Source organism: Nyctibius grandis, chromosome 22, assembly GCF_013368605.1.
Source record: "Nyctibius grandis isolate bNycGra1 chromosome 22, bNycGra1.pri, whole genome shotgun sequence".
NCBI lineage: Eukaryota > Metazoa > Chordata > Aves > Nyctibiiformes > Nyctibiidae > Nyctibius > Nyctibius grandis.
The window spans coordinates 7,210,851-7,223,490 of record NC_090679.1 but is presented as its reverse complement, the minus strand read 5'-3'; the positions used below and the strand labels follow the sequence as shown (position 1 = coordinate 7,223,490).

Sequence of the window (12,640 nt, the reverse complement as noted above, 5' to 3'; positions counted from 1 at the left end):
TGGTTCATTTGTGCCATATGCATATGGTAGCGGGTTGGCGTTGGGGGGAATATCCAGTTGCGCCTTTCCTCTGAAGAGTGGTTAGCTAGAGCTGACCAGGTCTTCTTTGGAGTCAAATGAGCCGTCCTATGTGTCGATGACATTTGCACTGTGGTGAGCAGGGTCAAGTGAGCAAGTTTGCTCAGGTTAGTGAACAATACGTCTTTCCGATGCAGTTTTGGGTATGCCTTGCGTGAGTAACCAGTGGAGGCTGAGGTCAGCTTGCCACCACTTGCAAATCCTTGGCAGAAAGTTTGCTGGTAATGGTATTTCCTTCCCTTTGCAAAATGAGAGCCGAAGGGAGGACTTGCGGGGTCAGGCACTGGGAGGGGGATGTAGCTTCTCCATGTCGTGTCCCGGTGTGGGCTGGGGAGGTGGTGGTCAGGCACTGGGAGGGGGACGTAGCTTCTCCATGTCGTGCCCCGGTGTGGGCTGGGGAGGCGGTGGTCAGGCACTGGGAGGGGGACGTAGCTTCTCCACGTCGTGTCCCGGTGTGGGCTGGGGAGGTGGCGGTCAAGCACTGGGAGGGGGACGTAGCTTCTCCACGTCGTGCCCCGGTGTGGGCTGGGGAGGTGGTGGTGCAAATGGGGCTGGGAACCACCAGCTGCCAGTGGTGGATCGGGGCGTCGCTTCCGACGGTGTAGTATGCAAAGCTGAAGGATGATGCTGGTTCCTCTGTTTGACAGACTGTGGCCAAAGAGCAGTCCCTCCTGTCCATGTCTCCCTTCGTGTTTGACTCCTGATGGTTCCGGTTTTGTTTCTGTGGCAGTTTTGTGATGATGCTCGCTGCGGGGTGGGGTGGGGTGGGATTGCAGACTACCCTAGTTGCTTGCAGGGCTCTGGGCTGGATGGTGGCTCTGAGCAGGATGGTGAGTCCTCCACCCAGATGCTGTTTTATCAACCCTGTTACAGTACAGGCGTGGTTTGTAATGGTCTCCGGGTGATGTCGAACATCCTGACCGAACAAACTGCAGCCAGGAAGGCGTCTGCGCATGGCAGGCAGCTTCTGTGCTTCTTCCCGGTGGGAATTGTGCAGCTTAATTGGAGAGCTTTCAATTAGAGGAACGCTTCAATCCTCAGAGTGAGGCCAGGTAGTGGATCCAGTGGAAGGAGGGGGGGATCTGCTGGGTTTCCAAGGTGGTTGGTGCCGGTCATGTGTCCCTTCCCAGGAGGCTGTGAGTAGGAGCAATCGGTTCCTAAGGACAGAAGGAAGTGAGGTGCACGGGTGTGGGGCTGTGTGTGCTGTCTGCTCACTGTGGCCGCATCACAGGCGGAGGCAGAAACCTCCCAGAATTATTTTATGCCTTTTTTTTTTTTTTTTTCCCCTCTTGCGTCACTGCTCAGACTCAGCACTCTGGATCTGTGGCAGGTGGGAATAGCTGCAGCAGCTGCAGGAGCAAGTGTTCCTCTGCATCGTGTGGGTTGTGCTACAGCTGGGGACAAGGATGACCCCTCTACCAAACGGTCCTGGCAAGATGCCTGGGGGGGTGGGGGCAGTAAATGGTTTGAGAGTGGGGATGGAGGGAGGTTATAATGGGCAAGCAGTAAGCCCGAGCCCTAGCCATGGCTCTCTCCTACTCCCCAGTACTACACTGGAAAGGCACTGGCAGTGAGAAACCATCTGAGCTGGCATTGGGCCCTGGATTTTCAGTCTGTGGTGACAGAAGATCCAGCCCAATGCCACGGACTGTGCCAAGCCTGCAAAGGCTTCACACCCCTTTGCTCTGCAGGGCAACAGCCAGACCCCCAAACCAATGCAGTGGGGATGGTGCTGACCCCATCTGTGGCAGGTGATGTGTCCTGCCATGGGGATCCTACCCTGCAGGATCTCCAGGGATCTCTCAGCTCCCTTGGGTCGTCTGGGTTGGAGCCTTTCCACAGGGTGAGCTCTGGCCCTCTGGAACGGGGGCATCTCCTTCTCCATCCTAGATACCCCATACCCTTCCTGCCTTGCCACCATCCCCATCCCGGGCTTCAGCAGACCCGCGCAACAGCGGGATCCCCTGTGTGAAACCTGTCCCTTGCTCCAGCCCCATGGTGACTGACCCACCTTGGGACACTGCGTGGATTCTCCCGGACCACATGGGCTTCACAGGGGACTTCTGCTGAGGCACTGCAGCAGCACCAAACCCATTCCCAGGGGCGCAGCACCCCATGTTACCAGCAGCAACGTCTGTCACGCAGCTGTGCTGTCCAGGGCCCTGCCTGGGATGGGGACAGGGCACATCCCAGAGTCAAGGTTACTGTGACAGCTTACTGCTGGTGGCACTGTTAGAAGCTCTTGGGGAATGAGTACATCCAAACAGGTATGGGTGTCTGATGCTGGGGAATCCACTTGTCCAGCTTGTTCCTGGGTTGTCCCTTTAAGAATGCCTTCTCCCTCCCCTGGAGCAGGCAGTAGGTGGGACCTGGGTGGTGTTCTGCACCAATTGTGAAGTTCCTTGCTTCATCTCTCCCTGACTGGCAGCAAGATGGTCCCACCCTGTGGCTCTTGGAACAGGCAGGGAGGGGCTGCAGAGGGGGGGAGGCCCCTTGATGGCAGCACCTCCGATTCTGTCCTCATCCAGGGTGGATGGTGACAGGGACACCGTCCACCCTGCCAGGCACAGGTGCCTCCAGCCTCTCTTGCCTATTCCCCCAGGTCCCCTTGGTGCCCGGGTGGTGGGGATGGGCAGGGTCCCCAGCACGATCTGGCTCCCCTGCCTGCCGCACCACTGTGGACCCCAGCCCTGCAGGGTTTGCGTGCACCCAAGGGAGGTCAGGGTGGCCTTGAGCGCGCCAAGGACAGGACTCCAGGGCATGACTGCGAGAGGCTTCTGCAGAGATGTGAGCCGAGCTAACACCCTCCAGCTTGCCACCATCCTCTGGGACAGGGAGAGGGGGAAATGACTGCTCTGCTTCTCCCTGGGGAGGCTGAGACCCCTGCTTTTGCCCTCCAGGACATCACTTGACTGCAAAGCTGTGTCTGCTGCAGAATTCAGTGTGTGCATCTGCCAGGTGGGAGGCTTGGGCCTTCTCCTTCCCTGTCTGACGTCCTGACCTGGTGTTGTGATCTGGTGGTAGTCTCGTGGGCTTGTTTGCAGTGATTCTGGTACTGTGGAGGTTGACCCCTTCCTGGTCTCAGGGTGGGGAAGGGGCATCCTGCTGGGTGTGCGTGGGGAGCAATTGCATTCCAGCTTTGAATGTCTCCATCCACCTCTGCCTTCCCACCTTCAGCCTCTGACACCCACGGGGGGCTGGCAGGGGTGGGCATCCCTGTCTCGGTGTGAGGTTTCCTGGCTAATGGTGGTACTGGGGGCAGTGATGCCTCACTTACAGAGGCAATCCTGGGGTCCGGGCAGCAGCCAAAGCATTAGCTGGGGGGGGAGAAAAGGGGTGGGAGAAGAGCCCCTGGCACCTCAGGGCTCTAACAAGCACCTTTTCATCAGGCATGAAAAGTCCTTTGGCCCGCGTTCATGACAGCTGCCCTTTGTCTGTGGGCGCTCTGTGAAGCCACCATTGTGGAAGGGGGAGCGCACGGGGAGGGCTTGTACCTTGCTTCCAGGCTGCCAGGACGTGCAGTTTCCCTGCGAACGGGAAGCGAGCTGTCGGAGCAAGTGACTCAGGCTGGCAGAGGGGAGGCCGGGGGTAGCAGCCCCCCGATGCCAGCTCAGGGCCCCGCTTCCCGCACCTCTGGGGGACCACTGCTGGCCGAGAGCGGCCGGAGCTCTCGGCCAATTGGGAGCTGATCTGAAGTGTGGGGGGGGAAATCTGCTTCTCCCCCCCCCTCCTCTTCCACCTCCGCTCTGGGGCTGTGATTCAGTTCCCCTCCCCCAGCCCACCCCCTCTGCTCAGAGCCTGACAGCCGGAGCTGCAGCCTGCCGGAGCCCCGGAGCTGTTTTCCAAGCCGTGGAAGAGAGACCCAGGGATTTTTTCACAGCTTCTCAGTGCCTGCTGCGTCCCGGGCCGGATGCGAACGGACATGGAGAGCATCAGCCTCCAGCGACCCGCCTGGAAATGGCAAGTACTGAGTTTGTTTTCACTCTGCGGCTGGGGCTGGGTCTCCGGGCAGATCCGCTACTCGGTTGTTGAGGAGTCAGAGGTGGGAACCGTGGTGGGTAACGTGGCCCGGGACCTGGGCTTGAAGGTGGAGGAGCTGCCGGGTCGCAGGCTGCGCCTGGGCTCAGAGGAGAGCCTGCGCCCCTTCGCCGTGCACCTGGACAGTGGCACGCTGGTGGTGAGCCAGCAGCTGGACCGGGAGCGGCTGTGCGGAGCGGCTGCCAGCTGCGTGCTGTCGGTGCAGGTGGTGGTGGAGAACCCCCTGCAGCTCTTCCGCCTGGAAGTGGAGATCCTGGATGTGAATGACAACTCTCCGAGCTTCCCCGCCGCTCACCGCACCCTGCGCATCGCCGAGTCTGCCACCGTGGCTGCCCGCTTCCCCCTGGAGAGCGCGCAGGACCCTGATGTGGGCACCAACACCGTGGGCTCCTACCGACTCAGCCCCAACTCCCACTTCTCCCTGGACGTCAAGCAGCAGCAGGATGGCAAACTCTTTCCGGAGCTGGTGCTGGAGCGTGCCCTGGACCGGGAAGAGCAGCCAGAGCTGCAGCTGGTGCTGACGGCCATGGACGGGGGAAGGCCAGCCCGCTCGGGCACGGCACAGATAACGGTCCTGGTCCTGGATGTCAATGACAACGCGCCCACCTTTGACCGCACCACGTACAAGGTGCAAGTCCCAGAAAACACCCCCGTGGGGGCTCTGCTCCTCCGGCTCAACGCGTCTGACCCTGATGAGGGCACCAATGGGGAGACGCAGTACTCCTTTGGGGTCCACACCTCTGACTCGGTCCGGAGGCTCTTTACCCTGGATCCCCGCAGCGGTGAGGTCCGGGTGAGCGGGGCCCTGGACTTTGAGGAATCACCTTTCTACGAGATCTATGTGCGAGCCCATGACGGCGGGGTCCCGGAGATGGAGGGCCACTGTGTGCTACAGGTGGAAGTGGAGGATGTCAACGACAACCCCCCGGAGGTGCTGCTTACCTCCCTGCTGAACCCGGTGCCAGAAGACACCCCACCAGGGACTGTTGTGGGGCTCTTCAATGTACGGGACCGAGACTCAGGGGCCAATGGGGATGTGAGCTTGGAGATCTCCCCCAACGTGCCTTTCACCATCAGGTCCCTTCAGAACCACTTCTCCCTGGTCAGCCGGGAGAGTCTGGATCGAGAGTCCACCTCACAGTACATAGTGGAGCTAATTGCCCAGGATGGTGGGTCTCCTGCCCTCACCACGACTCTCACGCTGCTCCTCAACATATCTGATGTGAATGACAACCCCCCGCGCTTCTTACAGCCCTCCTACGATGCCTTTCTCCAGGAGAACAACCCACCTGGCTCCCTGCTGTGCACTGTCTCTGCCTCGGACCCCGACGACGGGGATAATTCCCGTCTCGTTTACTCCATAGAGAGCGGCCAAGTGCAGGGTGCCCCCACCTCTTCCTTCGTCCACATCAACCCTGACAATGGCAACCTCTATGCTCAGCGCACCTTTGACTTTGAGCTGCTGCAGGTTCTGCCGGTCTCTGTGGCCGTGCGGGACTCGGGATCCCCGCCGCTCCATGCCAACGTTACTGTCTACATATTTGTGCTGGACCAGAATGACCACCCCCCCACCATCCTGCACCCTGCCATTGACAGCGATGTCTCGGCACCCCAGAGGGTCCCACTGTCTGCCCCACCGGGCTACCTGGTCACCAAGGTGACAGCAGTGGATGCGGATGCCGGGCACAATGCCTGGCTCTCATACCGGCTGCTGCCACAGTCCACTGACCCCTCCTTGTTCCACATGTCGCTGTACACTGGGGAGGTGCGGACAGCACGTGCCCTCCAGGACACCGATGCGGCAGCACAGCAGCTCATTGTCCAGGTGACGGACAATGGTGACCCACCGCTCTCCACCACTGTCACCATCAGCGTGGCCCTGGAGGAGGCAGCCCTGGAGGAGAGCTACAAGCCTCGGGATTTCCTGGCTGGTGCTAAGGAGAAGCCGGACCTGACCTTCTACCTGATCATCGCTCTGGCAGCCATCAGCACCGTGGCACTTGCCACCTTCACCCTCCTGGCTGCCCGCTGCCTCCGTCGCAGGGGCCGGGCGGCCGCCTCGCCCTGGTGCTGCTGCTGGCTCAGCGAGTCGCCCTCCCGGGACTTCTTCAAGCACTCCAGCCCCAAGCTCCAGCTCAGCTCCGACGGCACCCTCAAGTACATGGAGGTCACCCTGCGACCCACCGACTCCCAGTCCCAGTGCTACAGCACCTGCTTCTCCCCCGGCTCCGACCGGAGCGACTTCACCTTCCTCCGGCCTTGCCCACCCCCCGCCACCCTACCGAGGGAAACCGGGGCTTTCCTCTCCGCTACCGGTACGCTGCGGGACCCCGGCCAGGTGAGAGCCTAGGGGCAGGGGAAGGCGGTGCCGGTGCGGGGCTCGCCGCGGGGGCGGATCGCGCCTCCCCCCTCCCCACCCGGTGCGGGGGGTGCGCGGAGCCGCCGCCGCCGCTCGGGGAAGCGCCGCAGGTTCGCGCCGCGCGGCAACAGCCCCCGCCCGCGGGCGGCGATTGGCGCCGGTGTTGCTGTCCTGGGCACGGAGCGCGGCGATTGGAGGAGCGGCGCGGCGCTCGGAGCCAATGGCGAGGCGGCTGCGCGGAGCACCGGCGCCGTCCCCCCCCGCCGCCGCCGCCTCACCCGCCCCCGTCGAACCGCGTCCGCCCCAAACAATGAATGGGAGCGGCGAGCGCTGAGCGCGGCCCCGCAGCGCGGAGGGCATCGCTGCCCCGCCGCCCACCCCGGGAAGGATGCCGAGGGTCGGGAAGGCGGGCCGGGCCCTGGCGCTGCCGCCTGTCTTCTCCTTCTGTTTGTTCTTGCACAGCTCCTCGGCTCAGATCCGCTACAGCATCCCGGAGGAGCTCACCCGGGGCGCCTTCGTGGGCAATATCGCGAAGGATCTGGGCACCGATGTGGCGAAACTGGCGGCAGCTAATCTGCAGGTACTGTCCGATTCGGATTCCCAGTACTTCTCGGTCAACGTGAACACCGGCGTTATCATGGTCAGCGAACGGATAGACCGGGAGCAGCTCTGCGGGCAGAACCCCCGCTGCTTCCTCCACCTGAAACTTGCCATCGAGAACCCGGTGGAGTTTTACCGCATTGAGGTGGAGATTCTGGATATCAACGACAACCCCCCAGAGTTCCCCAGTGACGAGGTTTCCTTGCGCATCTACGAGCTGGCGTCCCTGGGTGCCCGCTTCCCCATCCAGCCTGCCCAGGACCCAGACGTGGGCACCAACACCTTGCAGACCTATCACCTGAGTGCCAATGAGAACTTCAACCTCAACGTGAAGGCACGCACAGACGGTGGCAAGTTCCCTGAGCTGGTGCTGGAGAGGGCCCTGGACCGGGAACTTAGAGCTTTCCACCACCTGGTCCTAACTGCAGAAGATGGCGGCTCTCCTCCCCAGTCCAGCAAGACACACATCACTATTCAGGTCCTGGATGCCAATGACAACCACCCGGTCTTTGACAGACCATCGTATGGAGCACGCTTGGTGGAGAACTCACCACTGGGCACCCTTGTGGTGAAGTTAAATGCCACCGATGTGGACGAAGGGCCCAATGGAGACATCCGCTACTCCCTCAGCAGCCACAACTCGGCTGCCTTACGCCAGATCTTCGCCATTGATGAGCAAACTGGGGAGATTCGCGTCCAGGGCAACCTGGACTTTGAGGAGGCAACGGTGTATGAGATCGAAGTGGAGGCCAAAGACATGGGGTCACCCACGATGGAGGAGCACTGCAGCGTGGTGGTGGAAATCACTGACGTGAATGACAACGCCCCCGAGGTCATTCTTACCTCCTTCTCCAGCTCCCTGAGCGAGGATGCGCTCCCGGGCACAGTGGTGGCCGTAATACACGTCAGAGACAGGGACTCTGGTGAGCAGGGCAAGGTCCAGTGTCACGTACCTCCAGATCTTCCCTTCCAGCTGCGTAAGGACTATGAGCACCAGTACTCGCTGCTAACCAGCGCCCGTTTGGACCGGGAACATGTTGCCTACTACAATGTCACCATCTCTGCCTCGGACCTGGGCAATCCCCCGCTCTCCCACCACACCATCTTGTCAATCGCCCTGGCCGATGTCAATGACAACGCGCCCCAGTTTGAGCAAGCGTCCTATGAAGTGATGGTGGCAGAAAACAACCCGGTGGGCAGTGTGCTGGTTACGGTATCTGCTGCCGACCCGGACTCGGAGCAGAATTCCCGCCTCTCCTACTCCATCCTGCGAGCTGCTGGGACAGATCCAGGCCTGGATCCGACTCGCTACCTCTCCATACATCTCACAAGTGGGCAGGTCTCTGCCAAACTCCCCTTTGACTATGAGCAAACCACCTATCTCCAGTTCCATGTGGAGGTCTCTGATGGTGGCTCCCCGGCCCTGAGGAACAGGACGCTGGTTCACGTTTTTATAGTGGACCAGAATGACAATGCCCCACAGGTGCATTTCCCCAGGGCCGGGGAGGAGTCTGCTACCCAGTTCCGAATCTCCCCCTCCACTGCTCCTCCTGCTCTCATCACCAAGGTGATGGCAATAGATGCGGACTCGGGGCTCAATGCTTGGCTCTCCTACCACCTCGTGGAAGCCACAGACCCAGGGCTTTTCAGCGTGGCCCTGCGCTCTGGGGAGATCCGGATCACGCGGGCCCTGCAGGAGACGGATGCCTCTGCCCACGAACTGCTGGTGGTGGTCCGGGATGCTGGTGAGCCCCCGCTCTCCACAGCCGTCACGTTGGTGGTGCTGGTGGAGGAGAAGGGCCCGGAGGCTTTGCAGGGCTCCGAGGCTCGGGCCACCGATGGTGGGGGCTTACCCACGATTACGCTTTATCTGATCGTGTCCCTAGTGCTCATCTCCACCGTCTCGCTGGTGGGACTGGCAGTGCTGGGCGTGCGGTGCCTCCGGCGGGGCTCTGCGCCCGCCAACCAGGGCTGCTGCGTGGAGAGCGTGAACACGCTTCAGCCCCCTCCCAGCCACATTTTTGGCCGCATGCACTATGAGCCTAAGCAAGGGGACACGGTGATGGGCGTCCAGGTGACGGCCACGGCACCCCCCGCTCCGCGTTACCGCTCCTGCTTTTCGCCGGTCTCCGACATCAGCGAGTTCGTGTTTGTGAAACCCTCCGCGGGTCCAGTCGGTGCCAGCCCGCCGGATGCCACCCTGCGCAGCGAGGTGAGCTCGGGAGCGTGTCCCCCAGCCTGACCGCAGCCCCGGCGGCTGCGGGGCTCGGCGCCGAACCGGCTCGGGATGCGACATCCTCAGCCGGCTTTTGGGGAGGGGGGTGGGAGGGGGGGGCTGCCGGTCCCCGCTCCCAGCAGCCGGGCGGGGCGGGGCGGGGCGGAGCGGGGGGTTCCCGCTGCCGGGAGTCCCCGGCGCCCTCCCGGCGCTGCGGGGGTGGAGTGGCGGCGGGGGGGGTGTGGGGGGGGGGACTACGCCGTGCGTATTTTGGGGAAGGCGGCGGAGGAGGGAGAGAAAAAGGAGGAGGAGGGAGAGAAAAAGGAGGAGGAGGAGGAGGAGGAGGAGGGGGCTGTGGAGAGACGTAAAACTGTCACTCGGTCCATCCCCTCCGCTCGCCGACTTTGTGTGCCGTTGCGTGCCCAGGAGCGGCTCAGCCGGCCGGTTTGTGATCGTCCCCCCTCACCCCCCGCCCCCTCCATCCCTCCCCGCCCGGCTCCGGCGGCTCCGACGGCGGCGGCTTCCTCCCCGCGCACCCCTCTCGGCTCCCCCCCGGCCCGGGGCGCGGGGGTTCCGGCTCGGCGGCGGCTCCCGGGGGCGGGGAGGCGGGGGAGGCTGCGCTGAACCGCCGCCGCTCCGCTTTGCTCCGCTCGTCTCCGCGCTGCTCCGCTCGCACCCCCGGCCCGGGATGCTCGGGGGACGGAGTTTGCCGTGGCAGCTCCCGCTGCTGCTCGCAGCCCTTTGCTGCCTGCCGGCTCCCAGCAGCGCCCAGCTCCACTATTCCGTGCCCGAGGACCGCGAACCGGGCTCCTCGGTGGGCGACTTGGCCAAGGACCTGGGGGTGGACTTAAGAAGCCTGGTCACCCGCAACCTGCGCCTGGTGAGCGAGGGTGGGCAGCGGCACTTCCAGGTGGACCTGGCAGCGGGCTTGCTGCTCCTCAACAGCAGGCTGGACCGGGAGGCACTGTGCGGGCAGAGCCCCACGTGCTCCCTGCACCTCCAACTCGTCATGGAGAACCCCCTCCAGCTCCACCGCGTCGAGGTGGATGTCCTCGATGTCAACGACAACGCGCCCCAGTTCCCCAAGCCGGAGGTGGTCTTGGAGATCACTGAGGTAGCCAACCCTGGGACTCGGCTACCCCTGGAGGTAGCAGAAGACCCGGACATGGGCTCCAACTCCATCTCCACCTATGAGCTCAGCCCCAGCAAACATTTCACCCTAAGTATCAATGTGAGAGGAGATGGTGTTAAAATGCCTGAGATCGTACTTGAAAAAGCACTGGATAGAGAGAAGGTGGCTGTTCATCGCCTAACACTGACAGCCCTGGATGGAGGGAGTCCAGTGAAATCTGGCACTGCCAAGGTTACCATCCACGTCCTGGATGCAAATGACAACCCTCCTGTCTGCGACCCACCCATATCCAAGGTACATCTGGAGGAGAACGTGCCAGTGGGCACTCTGGTCACCAAATTGAATGTCACTGACCTGGATGAAGGTCCCAACGGGGACGTGGAATATTCTTTCAAAATTAGCAATAACGCACCTGGTAAATTCACCAAGCTGTTCTCCTTAGATCCCCGGACAGGGGAGATAAGAACCAAAGCACCTCTGGATTATGAGGAATCCAGTGCTTACGAGATTGCAGTTCGAGCCAGGGACAAGGGATCCCCAGCCATGGAAGGACACTGTCACCTGCGAGTGGAATTAATTGATATCAATGATAACAGCCCAGAGATTGTGCTGACCTCTCTCTCCAGCCCAGTGCAGGAGGATGCAACCCCGGGAACTGTGATTGCCCTCATTGGTGTGAAGGACAGCGATTCTGGTGACAATGGGCAGGTCCGTCTGCAGATAGCGAAAGAGCTCCCATTTAAACTGGTGTCATCTTTTAAAGAGCATTTCTCACTGGTCACAAATGGTCCCCTTGATCGGGAGAAGGCCAGTGGATACAACATCACGGTCAGGGCTGTGGATTCAGGGTCCCCACCGAGGGCCACGCAAAAAACCTTTTACCTCCGAATTGCTGATGTGAATGATAATGCACCGAATTTCTCCAGCCCTTTCGACACTGCTCACGTTCAGGAAAATGCCCTTCCTGGAACTTCTGTCTTTTCGGTGTCAGCGTCTGATCCTGATGAAGGTACCAATGCCAAGCTGTCTTACTCCATCCTGGACAACGGGATGCAGGATATACCCATCTCAACCTATTTCCGGATAGACCAGGACAATGGCACCATCTACACCGTGCGGGCTCTGGACTACGAGCAGGACAAGGTGTTCCAGGTGCCTGTGGAGGTGAAAGATGCTGGGTCTCCTGCGCTGAGTAGCACTGCTGTGGTCCATGTGTTTATCCTGGATGAGAATGACAATGCCCCCACCATTGTCTACCCATCCGTCCCCAAGGGCTCTGCCTTCCACCAAACCATCCCAGCCTTGGTAGAACCTGGCTATCTGGTCACCAAAATTGTAGCCGTTGATGCCGATAGTGGCCATAATGCCTGGCTGTCCTACCAGCTGCAGGAGACCGCTGAGGCTTTGCCTTTCCAAGTGGAACATCGCTCTGGAGAGATAAGGGTTGCACAGGCTCTCAGGGAGTCAGAAGATCCCCATAGGCTGGTGGTCGAAGTGAGGGATAATGGGACACCTTCCCTCTCGGCATCCGTGGTAATAGTAATTTCTCTGGAGGAGGACAGTGTGCCAGACTTCGCCAAGTCCTTGGACCTCCCCAGATCTTCTCCCAAGGATACCAACCTAACGCTTTACCTCATCATCTCGTTGGTGTCCATTTCCCTTGTGTCCTGCGTCATGTTTGCTGTGGTGGCTGCCCGGTGTGTCAAAGCTGGCACTGCCAGCTGGACCTTTGCGGATTGCTGCCGAGGGACTGGCCGCAAACCCACCTCCCATTTCCGTGGGCAGATGAAGCCAGATGGCTTCATCAAGTACCTGGATGTGGGAGGAGCGGGCTTGACCTCCCAGGCACAGAATTACACCTCTTGTTTCTCGCCCATGTCTGACCAGAGTGATTTCCTCTTTGTAAAACCTTTCAGCCATTCTAGCACTGCGGAGACCGTGGCTGCCTATGAGCAGGTGACCAGCACCTTAGCGAGTCCCTGCGATGGGGTAAGAGATGGGTCTTTCTTACTGTCCTGTCTGCTAAGCGCAACGGTCCGTAATATCCAGGCCAGTTGGCTGTTCTCTGTCTGCCCTTCCATCTAAGAAGGTGGCTTCAGGGAATGTGTGTCACTGTCACCTCCTGGGAGGTGCCAGGTGAAAACTTTGGCTCAGCTTGATGGAGGTGGGGGAAGGGGCTGGGCAGCACCGTGAAATCAAAGACTGTGTGTTCGTAGAA

The 12,640-nt window shown here is 61.0% G+C and overlaps 4 protein-coding genes across 7 annotated transcripts in view; all 4 read left to right on the top strand.

Moving 5' to 3' along the window:
• LOC137672773 (protocadherin gamma-C3-like) overlaps positions 1-12,640 on the top strand; it is a 53,041-nt gene that overhangs the window by 14,447 nt on the left and 25,954 nt on the right. The gene's annotated exons all lie outside the window — the stretch shown is intronic.
• LOC137672717 (protocadherin gamma-C5-like) lies at positions 4,001-6,466 on the top strand. The gene has a single exon (XM_068417119.1). It carries the CDS (start codon positions 4,001-4,003, stop codon positions 6,464-6,466), a length of 2,466 nt encoding a protein of 821 aa, XP_068273220.1.
• On the top strand, positions 6,864-9,317 carry LOC137672716 (protocadherin gamma-C5-like). Its single transcript, XM_068417118.1, has one exon. It carries the CDS (start codon positions 6,864-6,866, stop codon positions 9,315-9,317), a length of 2,454 nt encoding a protein of 817 aa, XP_068273219.1.
• On the top strand, positions 9,979-12,507 carry LOC137672715 (protocadherin gamma-C5-like). The gene has a single exon (XM_068417117.1). The coding sequence runs from the start codon at positions 9,979-9,981 to the stop codon at positions 12,505-12,507; it is 2,529 nt and encodes an 842-aa protein (XP_068273218.1).